Below are 14,084 nucleotides of genomic sequence, written 5' to 3' on the forward strand. Positions count from 1 at the left end.
CAGGGAACCCCTGTGCATCTCTGGGTGTGAAAGAAAGAAAGAAAGAGAGAAAGAAGAGAGAGGGGGGAAGGAAGGAAGGAAGGAAGGAAGGAAGGAAGGAAGGAAGGAAGGAAGGAAGGAAGGAAGGAAGGAAGGAAGGAGAAAGAGAAAGAAAAAAAGGAAGGGAGGAAGGAAGGAAGGAAGGAAGGAAGGAAGGAAGGAAGGAAGGAAGGAAGGAAGGAAGGAAGGAAGGAAGGAAGGGAGATTGGAGAGATGATAAAGAGACGTGTGTTTGGAAGGAGTGTGTAGGACTCGAAACCTCCCTCACCCCCCACTCCAAAATTGGGATTAGCTGGGCCGCGTCCTAAGTAAAATTAGAGAGTGTTGGATGTGACAAGAATTTGAAGAAGCCCAGACTGTTGTTGACCTGTCTGTAACACACAAGAAGAAGAAATGGAAGGGACACCCTGTGAAGAATGGATAACACGATATATGTTTGGTGTCCTGTGCAGCGTTTACACATACGACTTGGGGGTGCCCCCAGGCCTAGGCTCAGGAGGGCCAGACCCTCCTGGTGGTTTTGGACAGCCAGGCCTGTGGTTCCGTGATGGGTGATGCTTGGACCCTGCGTGTTGGGGATCACCCAGGACCTCCCCCACACCCCGCAGTGTCCGGGGCCTCCTGGGCTTTGCCCAGTGACGCTGTGCTTTGGGGGCACACTGCCAGGGGCACCCTGGATCAGCCACCGAGCACAGCCCGTGTCCTCACCCCCGCCAAGCCCTCGGGCCCTCTCCAGCATTTTTGCGTGTTTCCCCCACAGAGCTGCTCTTGTCACCATTTTCTTCTTTTCCTTTCTTTTTTCTTTTTTTCTTTTTGGGTCACACCCGGTGATGCACAGGGGTTACTCCTGACTCATGCACTCAGGAATTGTTCCTGGCGGTGCTCAGGGGACCATATAGGATGCCAGGAATCGAACCCGGCCGGCCATGTGCAAGGCAGATGCCCTCCCCGCTGTGCTATGGCACCAGCCTTTTGTCCCCGTTTTCTAGAAACACAACTGGCGTTGGGCGACCTCCGTAGCTCAGGCCGACCCTCAGAGGGCCCTGTGGGAAGAGCTAGAGCAGCTGGACCCCGGCAAGGCCAGCCCGAGGGTGTGACCCGGCAACCCCAGAGAGGGCGCTTCCTCACCCGTTCCTCTTATGCCTTTCCTGTTTTGAATCGTTGCTTAGACAATACAACCATCACGTGGAAAGATGAATGCAAAGACGCCTGAAGGCTTTTGTTAAAGGATTTTTTTGAATCGTCACTGCATTAATCAGCGTCCTGAGATCCTTCCTGCTGATCTTGAGTTTCATGTGATTTTACCGAGAGCCAGGATCTGGGATGGCCTTTTCTTGGCCCACTCAGAATCGAACCAGGGCATTTAGGACCCGCAGGCCGACTTGATGGTGCCCCCCCCTCCGCCCCCTCTAAGCAGGGACATTCAGGGGCCAGCAGGGGTGAGTCGTGCCCTGGGCCTGTGGCCACCCTGTTCCCTCTCTTCCCAACTGTTTGCCTGTGGGCTCTGCATCAGCAGTGGGTCCGCCGTGCTCCTATTCCCGTCCTGATCGCCCCCTCAGGGCTGCCGGCAGACACGGGCACTGTGCCCCAGAAGCGCGAGTCCGCCCCACAGACTAGAATCGTGTTGGTTTCCCGTGACACGGACTTGGGAAACGGCCGTCCCGGGAGCCGCTTGGAAGCCGAGAGCTTTGGAAGTTTCCCGTCGGAGTTGGCGCGAGCTCTTGGTTGTCTAAAAGGGTTATTTTATTCTGGCCATCTGCAGAGCGAGCGGTCATTCTCAACTGCTGTATTTTTGGGTAAGGAGCAGTGTTTTGATTTGTATGTAAAAGAATAATGGGTATCGTTAGGTGTGTAAAATGTGTTTGGGGTATGGTGGGTGGGAGGGTGGAGAAAAGTTTTATTAAAAATTGACTTGCTTGGGGCTGGAGTGATAGCACACCAGGTAGGGCATTTCCCTTGTACGTGGCTGACCCGGGTTCGATTCCCAGCATCCCATATAGTCCCCTGAGCACCACCAGGAGTAATTCCTAAGTGCAGAGCCAGGAGTAACCCCTGTGCATTGCCGGGTGTGACTCAAAAAGCAAAAAAAAGAAAGAAATGAACCCCGATGAGTGTGCCCAGGATGCAAATTGTGCTCGTCTGTGCAGGGTGATTTTGGGGGGTGGGGGGGTGTTTTGCTTTACTATTTGTGCTTTTTTTTTTACATTAAAAGTTTTCTGTGGTGTGCATGCCTTGATCAGACATCCCCAAACTGTGATGAAATAAATGCAGATAATTCTTTCAAGCCATGTGGAAAGGCTTGGGCGGAGAAGATGGCTCAGAGGGGCAGAGACCCTCACGTCTGTCTCTGGCACTGCCCCTACCCTCGGGTACCACCGAGGCGAGAGCACTGCCCAGGGAGTCCCTGGATAAAAGAGAAACATCAGCTCCAATTTGCAGGCTCTTTCCTGAGGGGGGCGCCTGGCCCTTAAGTGGCCTGATGCCCTGGCGGCTGTGGGGCGGGGTGCAGAGAGTTCACTGCATTGAGAAGCTCGGTTCGAGGCTTGAGGAGGCTTTTCCGTTCTCTGATCACGTTGTGCCCCTCTTTCACTCTCCAAAATTCTTACAGGACTCAGAAGAGAAAAGTCAGATTGTGACCATTTAAACTGGGGGTTTGGGCATCAATCCTGACTCTTGAAAAAAATGCTCCGTTTCCTTAGCGCTACATAGAGATCAGTGACATTCTTCCCAGCCTAGTTAAATTTTCTTTCCATTTTTTTTTTTACGTCTTGGGTTGGAGAGAGTGGCATGACCCCTTGGAGCAGTGCTCTCCCCGGCTCCCCTCTCGGCTCCAGTCCCTGCCCCCCCACGGCCTCCCTGGCCTCCCCTCCTCCTAGCCTCGCAGTGCTTATCAGCCTTCGTCGTGGGCTAGGTGGACATTGTTCCTAAAGTGGGTTTGACAGATTCTTTTAAAAAATATATATATATAAATATAAAATATATATACATATATATTTTATATATATATATAAATATATATATTATATATAATATATAAAGATATATATATATTTTATCTCTGGTGTCACCTTCTTGTCCTATTAAAACTGATAATTGAGAATTGATTCTCTCATCCTGGCTGGTAATGGGATTTGGGTTGTTTTGAGTAATTATCCGTTTGGAATTGGTGGTGGCCACCGTGGAAGCCGCCGGCAGATGAACCTGAGCAGTGATCTGGGGCAGGAAGGAGACCCAGCGCTGGCTGGACGATGGGATCAAACCATCAGGCCCGGCCCCGCCAGGACCCCTGCATCTTGCTCACGGTTTTTCCTTTCCCCTTCTCCCTTCCATCTCAGCGCTCTTCCTGTCTGTGTTCGTCTGGCATTCCCGGTCTGACGAGTGACAGAGGGCGTGTGAACACCAGGTCTTCCGTCTTGGGGAAACGCGTGCCACGACTTCTGTCTTGCTGTGGTTAGTTCACGCCGAGGGTCCCCCGCGCCCTCCCTTTCTCCCACCCCTGCATGGGGGAAGCTGGACACAGTGTCCACCCACCCAGGAGCAACTGAGCTGGGCCGTGCACGGCCCACCCTGCTCCCGGGGCGGGGCACCAGGGGACCCTGGAGACAGTTCCTGTGACTCCTGTCAGTCTCTCCTCTCCGGGAAGGTACTTACAGTTCCACAGCCCAGCCCTGCTCCCCGCCCGCCCTGTGCAGACGAGCTTGCATTCAAATGTATGTTCATAAAATCCAGGATTAAACAGCTCTAGGGCCTTATGATGCAGAAAGCAGAAGGCTTGTGTCTGAAACTCTCCCAATGAGCTGTGTATCCCCAGGAAAATCCTAATTCTCTTACAGCGAGGGAGTCTTTGATTTCTACACTCATCTGGGGTTTTGAGCTGCTTATCTGGGATTTTTTTTTTTTTTAAGGTAAGTTGCACTGTGTTTGAAGGGTTTGAGGCTGATCTACTGGCGGGGAGACTCGGTCCGAGGCTTCTTGGTCACAGAGCTCTTGACCAGACAGGCTGCTGGCTGAAGTGAGACCCCTCTCTGCCCCCCTGCCCCCTCCCTGGCTCCCCCTAAGCACCTTGCACATTTCCTCAGGCGCCAAAAGGTGACTGGGTCCAAGAGTCTGCAAGCCAGGCCATTGGCAGTGCTGTCCTGACTCTGGGGAATAGCTCAGACCGTCTCCTTTTCTTCTTTTTTTTGTGGGGGGGGGGTGGTCATAGCTCAGATGTTACTCCTGGCGGTGCTCAGGGGACCCTATGGGATGCCGGGAATTGAACCCAGGTCGGCCGCGTGCAGGGCAAACGCCCTACCCGCTGTGCTACTGCTCCAGCCCTTCTCCTCCTCTTGACTGTTGTTCCGAGTAGCGCCGGTGTGCGATCCCGCTGAGCGAGCCCCCGAGCCCTGCCCACCGTGCCCGCGGGGGCTGCTCCCCTGCCCTCACCTGAGCGGGCAGCTGAGATGCAGGATGGCTCAGTCCGTCAGAGCTGGCAGTCGTGCCCCTGGCTTGGGGTCTCGGAAGGAAGCTTTCGAGAGGGTTTGGCGGCAGGTGGCTCGGTTGGGAGGGGCTGATGCCGGGAAGCAGGAGGGCACCGAGGGGGGCAAACCCTGGAGGGACAGTGGGGGCGGGGCGGGGGCCCTGGCTCTGTCGCCCGGTTGCTCAGATGCTCAGGTCTGTGCTTGTAGGCGCCCTGGGCCGGTGGGGCCCCCTGGGAATTAGCGCACACAGGGCAGTCCTCAGCGGGGGCCTGGGGGGCGGGGGATGGGGGGTCACAGTTTCTGCCTGCTCAGAGGGTTTGACCTGTGGGCAGCTGAGTCCAGTGCTTGTGCTCCTTCCTGACTCAGCCCCTGGCCTGTGCTCGGAGCCCAAAGGGAAGTACCCGCCCCCCAGCACCCCTGCCCGCCCGTCGCAGCGGTGAAGAGAATTCGGGGCGGGGGTCCGTGTGTGTGTGTGGAGGGGGGGGTCCTTCCTCTGTGCTTCGGCCCATCCGTAACCGCAGGAACTAGGCCCAGCCCAGCCTCCCACCCGCCCGCGTGGGACGGAAACCACAGCGCCCCCCTTCGCTGCTCCGAGAAGGGCCAAAGCGCCAGTGTTTGGAACGGCTGGAGCACATGTCCGAGGGCCCGAGAGAGAGTACAGCGGGGGCGGGGGCGCTTGCCTTGCACACGCCGACCTGGGTTTGATCTCAGGGGTCCCTAAGTGCAGAGCCAGGAGCGACCCCTGAGCACTGCCAGGTGTCGCCCCAAACCTTAAGGGAAAAAGGCAGGTGTCCGCGGAGCAGGAGCTGTGGACTCGTCGCCTGGCCTGTGCAGGTGTGACGGGAAGGGCGGCCGCTCGCTTCAGTTCTGCAGTTCTTCCCAAACTACCGCGTTGAGTCTCGTTTCAGTAGCACTGTCGTGGCACTGTCGTCCTGTTGCTCATCCGTTTGCTCAAGCGGGCACCAGTAACGTCTCCATTGTGAGACTTGTCGTTACCGTTTTTGGCATATCCAATACGCCACGGGTAGCTTCCCAGGCTCTGCCATGCGGGCAGGATACTCTCGGCAGCATGCCGGGCTCTCCAAGAGGGATGGAGGAATCGAACCCGGGTCAGCTTCATGCAAGGTGAACACCCTACCCGCTGTGCTGTCGCTCCAGTCCACACCAGTAATGACGAGGATGCGGTTGGTTATGTTTCTCTCCCAGTTTTAAGAAATCGACACCTGGCCAGGAAAACAGCGGGGCCCGGGCTGGTCGTGGTCGGAGGTCCAGGGGGGCTCCATCCTTGCTCTTGGAGACACGCTGCGGCCAGAGAAGGAAGGCCCAGTGGGCAGGGTCCTGGCCTTGCACCTGGCCACCCCGGGTTCGATCCCTGCCACCCCATGTCGTCCTCTGAGCCCACCAGGAGCCGAGAGGAATCCCTCCACACTGCCGGGGGTGCCGTCCTTGCAAAACATAATAATACAACAACAACAACAACAAAAACCAAAACACAGAACTTGTGCCTGGACCTTGTGCTCAGACACTACCATGGACGCAGGGTCCGGGGACGCCGGAGCCCCTGTGTCTCGGCCTCTTGTTCTGTGATCGGGGAGAGTCTCCTCACTGCTGTGTGGGGACGTCGGGATGGAGCTGAGGACTTCAGGGAGGCGGTGATGGAGGGAGGGAGGAGGAATGGCGGTGGCTGTGGTAAAGCACAGCAGAGGTGGGCGGGCAGCGCGTCCAGGCAGAGGGTCAGGCGCTGGCCCGGGCCCGGGCGTTCCGAGGGGCAGTGTGCCTGCGCGGGCAGGCCTGTTCCCGCGCCCTGAGCCCAGTGTGGTGTTCCCGCAGCTGAGCTAGATGCAGAGCACAGCCAGAAGGTTCTGGAGATGGAGCAGAGCCAGCAGCTGAAGCTGAAGGAGCGGCAGAAGTTCTTCGAGGAGGCCTTCCAGCAGGACATGGAGCAGTACCTCTCCACGGGCTACCTGCAGATCGCCGAGAGACGAGGCAAGTGCGAGGGCCGGCAGGCGGGCGGGGCTCGGGGCCGCGTCCTGCCACCCCTTCACAGGGCCCCACCGGCAGGGCCCACCCGGTCCTGACTGTCCCCGAGGCTCCTGCTTCAGGGAGCCTCGGACTGAGCAGACTGAGAGGACTGAGAGTCGGGCAGCAAGGCAGGGTGTCCCTCCGCTGTGGCTGCCACCAGCAGGGCTCATACATGCCTGGGGGTGTGGTAGGGGCCACCCTCTGCTGTCGCTGCGCCCACTGCGGGTTGCTGTGGCCATTCTAGTTGCGTTGTCTGCACACACCTCACTGTGCATTGGAGATTTGCACCCTGTGCTCCAGACTCTGTGTGTGTGTGTGTGTGTGTGTGTGTGTGTGGGTGTGTCTCTGCGTCTTTGTGCATCTGTGTGTGTGTCTGTGTCTGTTTCTGTGTGTATGTCTGTGTGTTTGTGTGTGTATCTGCGTGTTTGTGTGTCTGTATGTGTCTGTGTGTGTGTCTGTGTGTATGTGTGTATGTCTATGTGTTTGTGTATCTGCGTGTTTGTGTGTCTGTATGTGTCTGTGTGTGTCTGTGTGTTTGTGTATCTGTGTGTTTGTGTGTCTGTATGTGTCTCTGTGTGTGTGTCTGTGTGTCTGTGGTATATGCAGGTGGCACCGGGAATCAGATTCAGTTTTTCCCCACGGTGTCCAGACACGTTGCTCTCGGGCCCGGGCAGACATGGGCTGAGGGATGACCCTCCGGGAGACAGCCGATGGCCGCTCCCGTTGTTGCCACACACACACACGCCTTATAGAGGGTCTCGGCTCAGAGGCTGGCCCAGTCACAGAGTTTGGCATGACTGGCCTGTCCCCTTCCCGGCTCCCACCCAGGGCTGGGTGCTGCCGTGAGCATGACTCGCTCCGAGTAGGTGACGCTCCTTGGGGGGCCGGGCGAGACTCAAGGCCGGGCGCCAGGTGCTTGTCGGATGTGCCCAGACCCCCCTTCTGGGCCGCTGTGCAGGGGCAGGTCTGACCCGCTCTGGTGCCCGTGGCCACGTCCCGCAGCGAGGCAGATGCTGGAGCCCGGGGTATGCAGATTGGCCCCGGGTGTGTGGGAGGGTAACTGGGGCGCGGGGAGGACAGTGAGAGGGACCGTCTCTCTGGCCTCCCTCGGGCCAGCTCAGCAGACACTGCCCAGGCAGGGCCCAGGGCGCGGCCCATGTCAGACCCCAAGAGAGGTGACCAGAGTCTCTCCATGCAGGCCCCAGGGCCCCCTCCAGGGGCCAGGGCGAGGATGGGGTGGGGGGCGAGGATCCAAGAGCGTGGGGTTGCCTGTGCTTGGCTGCTGCTGCACCGGGCAGAGGGGCTTCACCAACCCCGGCTGGTGTAGGCGCTTAGGCGGACAGGGCAAGCCAGGGGCCTGGGCATCGTTTAAAAAAGGAATCTCCAGGGGCTGGAGCGACAGCACCGCGGGGAGGGCGTTTTTCCTTGCACGCAGCCGACCCGGACTCCATTCCCAGCATCCCATAGGGTCCCCCAAGCACCACCAGGAGTGATTCCTGAGTGCAGAGCCAGGAGTAACCCCTGTGCATTGCCGGGTGTGACCCAAAAAGTCACTGTCACTGTCATCCCATTGCTCATCGAGTTGTTCGAGCGGGCACCAGTGACGTCTCTCATTGAGAGACTTACTGTTTTTGGCATATCCAATACACACGGGTAGCTTGCCAGGCTCTGCCGTGCGGGCTCGATACTCTCTGTAGCTTGCCGGGCTCTCCGAGAGGGGTGGAGGAATCGAAAACGGGTCGGCCACATCGAAAAAGTAAAAAAAAAACAAAAAAAAAAACTCCAGGGTATAAAAAAGTGGTGGGCTCTTTTTTTCCCTTTTTCTTTTAAGGTAAAGAAATGTGGCTGTGCAGCCTCGGGGCTCCCTTTCCCCCCCCCCCCCCCAGCCAAACCCCACTACCTCCCCCGCCGTGTTTCTTGGGCCTGAGGCTGAGCAGAAGCTTCACTTCCTCCTGGGGACCCTCCCCCAGAGCCAGAGAGGGCCGTGGGAACTCACACTTCTGACCAGTGCCCAGGGCAGGCTGGGCTCCAAGCTGTGGCCACACACAACCCCCCCCCCCCAAAACACACGCACACACACACTGCACACGCCAAACATCACACACACGTCTGCAGCTGTCACTGACCCTCAGTTTCTCCTGATCGCCCACCACTGGCCAGCTGCCCGCTCGCCGGCACTGCCTCCGGGTGGGTCCGAGGTGGCGTCTGTTGGTTCTGCCCTCTCGTCCCCGAGTGCCCTTCCCCGTTGCCGGGCCGGCTTCCCTTGCCGCTCTTGCTGCTCAGCCGCCCTCTACTGAGACCTCTCCTGTGAGGTCATGACCTGACCCATGTTATTGCCCTCGGGAGATTTAAATCTCCATTGTCTTTTTTTGGCTAACTCGCCCATGCACGTCACGTCTGGGTAGGACAGGGGGCCAGAGCACTCTGCTTCGCTCCAGTCTGAAGTGCGGTGTTGTTCTCGGCTGTTGGAGAAACGCGGCTGGTGTGTGTGTGTGTGTGTGTGTGTGTGTGTGTGTGTGTGCGCGTGTCTGCCGTGAGGCCAGAATCTGGTTTGCACCTGACAGTAACGGTCTGGCTCGGCCTGTCTCCCGCGCCTTCTTCCGGGTGGTGGTGCTGGCCCAGAAGGGACCGGGCCCAGGGGTGGCAGGGGACAGGCAGTGGGACCCCGGCTCTGTCTCTGTGCCCAAGGCACAGTGCCTGCCGGGTGACTGCACTGCAGGGTTTCTGCTGCGGGGGAGAACTGAGTCTTGGTGGAAGTGGGGGTTTTTCCACTGGGGCTCCTGTTCCGTGCTCTGGCGGGTGGCCCGAGTCTGTGTGGCCTCTGCTTCTCGGCAGTCGCCCGACCCCGATGCCCTGTGCTTCCCGGGGTGACACCAGCTTTGCTCTGGGAGTCCCCAGAGCTCTCACTTGGTCCTTTATCTCATAAACCAGACACAAAATAGTTGTGGGGTTGTTTTTTTTTTTTCTTTGGCGGGGGGGCGGGGGCGATACCCGGTAGTGCTCAGGGATCACTCTTGGTGGCGTTGAGGGATCTGGGTCTGCTGTGCGCGAGACACGTGCCCTGACTCCCGGAACTGTCGCTCTCGTCCGTCATTTTAACTAAACTCAGAACTCTGGTAGTCTGGTTGCTCTGTCCCGTTTGCTTCTCCTGAGTGCTGGGCTTAGTGCCGGCCTCTCCTTTCTGGGTTGGTCACTCGGCTACTCTAAGCTGGATGGTAATCTTCCCTTTTTGCGGGGGTGGGGGCTTCCCCTGACAGTGCTCGGGAGCACAGGCCTTAGCCCTCCGGCTCCCACGGCCTCAGCCTCCCTTTCCTGGGAGTCACTCTGCCTGCTTCCCAGCACCCAGCTCACTGGGGGGCTCCTCGGGTCCCTCCTGAGCCGCCCCTCCCCAGGGTCGTGCTGGCTTCTGCTGCCTGCCCCAGGCCAGAGTCCCCGCGCTGTCTGGCAGGGTGTGGGCCGGGGCGGGGGGGCAGGACCATCCCCGCGTGTTGCTGACGTGTCCCCAGAGCCCACAGGGAGCATGTCGTCCATGGAGGTGAACATTGACGTGCTGGAGCAGATGGACCTGATGGACATTTCCGACCAGGAGGCCCTGGACGTCTTCCTGAACTCCGGGGCGGAGGACAACGCGGAGCTGTCCCCTGGCTCGGGTAGGCGGGAGCGGGTGTGAGCCGATGGCCAAGGGCAGGGGCCCGCGTCTCCCCTGGCACTGTCTGGGCAGGCGTCCCACCCTCCTTCAGGGGCTCCCTCTCGAGACCGCCCCAGGCTCTGCGTGTGGCAGGCCCCAAGCCTCCCGGGTCCTTCTGCTCAGAGTCTCTCGCTGCAGAAGCGTCTCCCGCGTCACTGCCTGACCTGCCGGGGCCTGGGGGGTGCGCGGAGGGAGGGAGGGAGCGGTCTCGGGCCCGTCCATGTGGGCGGGGGGGGCGGGGCGCCTCCTGCAGCCCTTCTCCACCCCGTGTCGCCACCCGGGGTCCCGGCCTCCAGCGAGGGGACACGCAGCCTCTCAGGACGGTTTTCTCTGCAGGGCCTGACTCCAAGATGGGCCAGAACGAAATCAGCCTCCAGGTCCCGCGGGCCGCCCAGCGTCCGGCCAAGTCCCCGTCCCTGTCCTCCGCCCAGGACCCCGCGGAGGCCGGGGAGCGGCCCTCGGTGCAGTCCGACGAGGAGGGTGTGGAGGTGGACACCGCCCTGGCCACCCTACACACCGACGACAGTGACTCCTGAGCGGGGGTGGGGAGGGGGGCCGACAACCCCTGTCCCCGATGCTGAAGGCCGGGCCCTGTCCCGGACAGCTGCGGGGACCCGGGGACACGCACAGGGCCGTGCCGGCACGAGCAGCTGCCAATAAAGTGTGAGGACTCGCCCCGTGTCGCGCTGGTTTGTACTGACTCCTGGGCCCGTGCGGGCGGGGGAGTGGGGGGTGGGGGTGGGGGAGGAGGAAGGGGGTGCCCACCGCCCCACTTGGAACAAAAGCCCCTCCGGGCTCGGGTAGCCCGGCCCCCAGCAGCCCCTCCGGCCGCCTGGGCCCATTCACTCATCGTCCACAAGACAGACAAATGTCCAAAAAACGTTTGTTTTTTTATTATTAAACCTTGTAGTACAAACCTGAAAAGTAAACAAAAAACTGGCAACCAACAACATGGAGTGGCCCCTCCGGGGAGGGGCGAGAGCAGCGCTAATAAATTAAATGTCAAACTGTAAGCCAGAGGCAGAAGAGTTCACTGTCCCGAAGAGGAAAGTACACAGCAAGGCCATAAAAAACCGGACAACCACATCGGGAAAAACACTGGACGCCGTTCCTGGCACTGTTCCACACGCCCCCCGGCGGGTCGGTCTTCGGCGGCCGCCGGGAGGGCGGCCCGGGACGTCCCGCCAGCTCAGTGCAGCCACGGACCCGCGAGTCCAACCACGAGACAAAGAACAGCTTGTGAAAAGTTTCCCTTTTTTTTTTTTCTTTTTATTCCACACACACTGTCCACACACGGAGAGGGCCACCGCTACTCCATAGCATCTCATCGCCGTTGTTCAGTGACGTAAGCAGCACTTAGAAACGTTACAAGAAAAACCCTGTAAGCATCCACTCCGACCGATGAAGAAACGGAAATGTAAGGCTTTTCTTCATCTCGTCTTCGCACCCCCTCCCCGCCCCCCCACCGAGAAAAAGGCTCAAGTATTTAAAACAATTTACAGCGTATGTACAAAAGGGGGATGGGAATCTTTTTTTTCTTTTTTTTCTTCCTTTTTTTTTGTTACAACATGAAGAGAAAAAATAGACAAGATGAGCGCAAATGCATTTTCACATTCAAAAAAAAAAAAAGAAAAAGAAAAAACTGCAGACATCCTGGGATCACAAAGGAAAGCTTAATGCTGCCGTGGGGGGAAGGCGGAATGTCACGGAGATTGCACATCTACGACAGAAGCACGGCTGGCTTCAACCACGGGTGGGGTTCTGTTTTTTTTTTTTTTCTTTTTCTTTATTCTCAAGGATGCTACCGGAAGGTTTTGTTTGGGGAGGCGGGCGAGGGAGAGGTTATAATTTTATTTTTTTTTAATAAAGTAGCCAACAGCACCAAAAAAAATAACAGAATGGATTTCCTAATGAAATCAGGCACACGCTCCCTCGCACGCCCCCTCCTCCTCAGGGGTGAGTGGTGGCGTGCGGGCGGGCACCCCCTGATGCCAGGACCGCCCACCCACCCGAGACGGGCGTCTCCCGTGCCCCAAGGACAAGCCCCCCTCGCCCGTGGCAGAAGGAAAGACGGCCAGAGCGAAGCCTTATTCTTTTCAAGTTTTGTGTGTGTGTATATATGTCTCTCCTCTCCCTTTTCCTCTAGAAAAATGTCTGCTCATAGAACCGGTTTTAAACTTGGATCTCCAAACTTCACCCTCTTCAAAAAATGGGTTTAAAAAGCCTTTTTTTCCCCCAACAGTTTTTTTTAAAAAAAAAAAAGGGAAAAAAAAATAAAACCCGAAAACCAAAGAAACAAAAGGCTTTTTTTGTCGGCCAAAGGAGCGATACAAATTAATACAGCCCCTTTCAAGGGTTTTAAAACAGTGGATATTACGGCAGTTTCCAAAATCTGACTGCGGTATCTAGGTATTCTAAGTACAAAAAAAAAAAAAAAAAAAAGTTCAACAGTTTAATGCTAAAACAAAATTAGTTCTCTAAAACCAGAAGAAAATCTTCTTTAGAGCTAGTGCAAAGACAGCTTGTACCCTACGCAAGTACTCCAAACTAGAATAGAATAATTACAAAAAAATAGCTATCCGTCGGCACGGGGCTGGGGGTCTTCACGACGAGCTCGAAGCACTTCGGGCGGAGGCGGGGGCAGCGAGCCGGGAGGGCGGCACGTCCACGGTGGCTCTCTTGCGGGGCCCTCTTTTTGGTGTGGGTTTGCTGAGACAGTTCTCCACGCTGCCGTTCTTCCCGGAGACCTTGCCGCAGATCTGGTTCACCAGGCTGATGATCTGCTCCTGGGCGGGGCAGGGCAGGGGGAGGGGGGTGGACGGAGTGTGAGCCGGGCTCGGACCCCTGAAGTGACCCGGGGCCGCCCCCCATTGCCTGGGACCTCCACGGGGTCCCCAGCGAAGCGTGCTTGGGCGCGTTTCCCTGTCTTCAGGGAAGCGGAGGGGGAGGGGGGGGTTGGGGGTTGGGAGGACACATTCTCCCCCCCCCACACACACACGCACACACACTTTCAGAGAAGCAGGGGGGGCGGGTTGGGGGAGCACTAGCTCCTGCAGCCCAGCGCTGCCCTCACTCCCACAGAGGCACGGGGGCCAACCCATGCACGAACCCCTCCAGGACGCCAGTCAGGGCTCATACACCCAGGCCTGGGGGCCGGGGGCGGTGGGTGCAGCTCGGCTGTGCTGACCCCGGGTGCCTGGTGGGTGGAGACCGTTCCCAGCCGCCACCGCCAGGCAGTGCTCAGCCTGGACACTCAGCCTGGGGCGTGATGTCCCTGCGTCTGGGCTTAAGGGGGGAGGGCAGGGGTGGGACGGGTGGGGGAGGGGAAGCTCTGCGGGGAAAACGCCCCCAGCAGCCCCGGCCCCCGCCCCTGGAGAGGAAGGGGCCCGTCCATCTGAGATGTGAGCGGAGGGTCCCCAGGACCCAGCGGAGACGCCACTCCCCAAAGAGCCCGGGGTGGGCAACGGAGGGCACAGCTGTGGGGGGCCAAGACCCCCCGCCCGGTGGAAACGCCCTGCTGTCCGCCCACCTCGTCGTAGCGGTACATCAGCTTCAGCCCGCGGCACGACTTCTGCTTCTCCACGTGCCGCAACGCGCACTCCAGGCAGAACACCACGTTCTCGTTCTCCTGCACCACCTGCGAAGGGGCCGCCGTGAGCCCCTGGGGTCCCGGAGGGCGGGTGACAGGCACGCCCCGCTCCTACGTGCCCCCCGCCCCGACCCCCCACAGACTGGGGGCCCCATAGCAACCCTAGTGGAGTCTCCCCTCCCTCACCCCAAATTTGACTCCCGGACCCGTCTGTCCAAATGTCACTGAATGGGCCTCAGCCTGGGCTGTCCCCTGCCTGCCCCCCGCGGCCCCGGGCAGCTTCCAC

General features: G+C 58.6%; 2 protein-coding genes across 5 annotated transcripts in view; one reads left to right on the top strand and one right to left on the bottom strand.

Annotated features, from left to right (window-relative positions):
- Positions 1-10,884, top strand: part of DTNBP1 (dystrobrevin binding protein 1) — a 95,934-nt gene extending 85,050 nt beyond the window's left edge. Inside the window, exons 8-10 of one of the 2 annotated variants that reach the window (XM_055129561.1) lie at positions 6,330-6,485; positions 10,028-10,171; positions 10,546-10,884. In XM_055129561.1, the coding sequence (XP_054985536.1) occupies positions 6,330-6,485; positions 10,028-10,171; positions 10,546-10,745 (500 nt within the window). In that variant the 3' untranslated portion in view covers positions 10,746-10,884. Of the gene's footprint in view, positions 1-6,329; positions 6,490-10,027; positions 10,172-10,545 lie in introns of both variants that reach the window. The other variant, XM_055129562.1, reaches the window with a different exon arrangement.
- A 196-nt stretch (positions 10,885-11,080) lies between these two features.
- Positions 11,081-14,084, bottom strand: part of JARID2 (jumonji and AT-rich interaction domain containing 2) — a 224,763-nt gene continuing 221,759 nt past the window's right edge. For all 3 annotated transcript variants that reach the window (XM_055129559.1, XM_055129558.1, XM_055129560.1), the window contains 2 exons: positions 13,739-13,846; positions 11,081-12,995 (listed from right to left, as the gene is read on the bottom strand). In XM_055129559.1, the coding sequence (XP_054985534.1) occupies positions 12,813-12,995; positions 13,739-13,846 (291 nt within the window). In that variant the 3' untranslated portion in view covers positions 11,081-12,812. The remainder of the gene's footprint in view (positions 12,996-13,738; positions 13,847-14,084) is intronic.

Source organism: Sorex araneus, chromosome 2 (assembly GCF_027595985.1).
Source record: "Sorex araneus isolate mSorAra2 chromosome 2, mSorAra2.pri, whole genome shotgun sequence".
NCBI classification, from domain to species: Eukaryota; Metazoa; Chordata; class Mammalia; order Eulipotyphla; family Soricidae; genus Sorex; species Sorex araneus.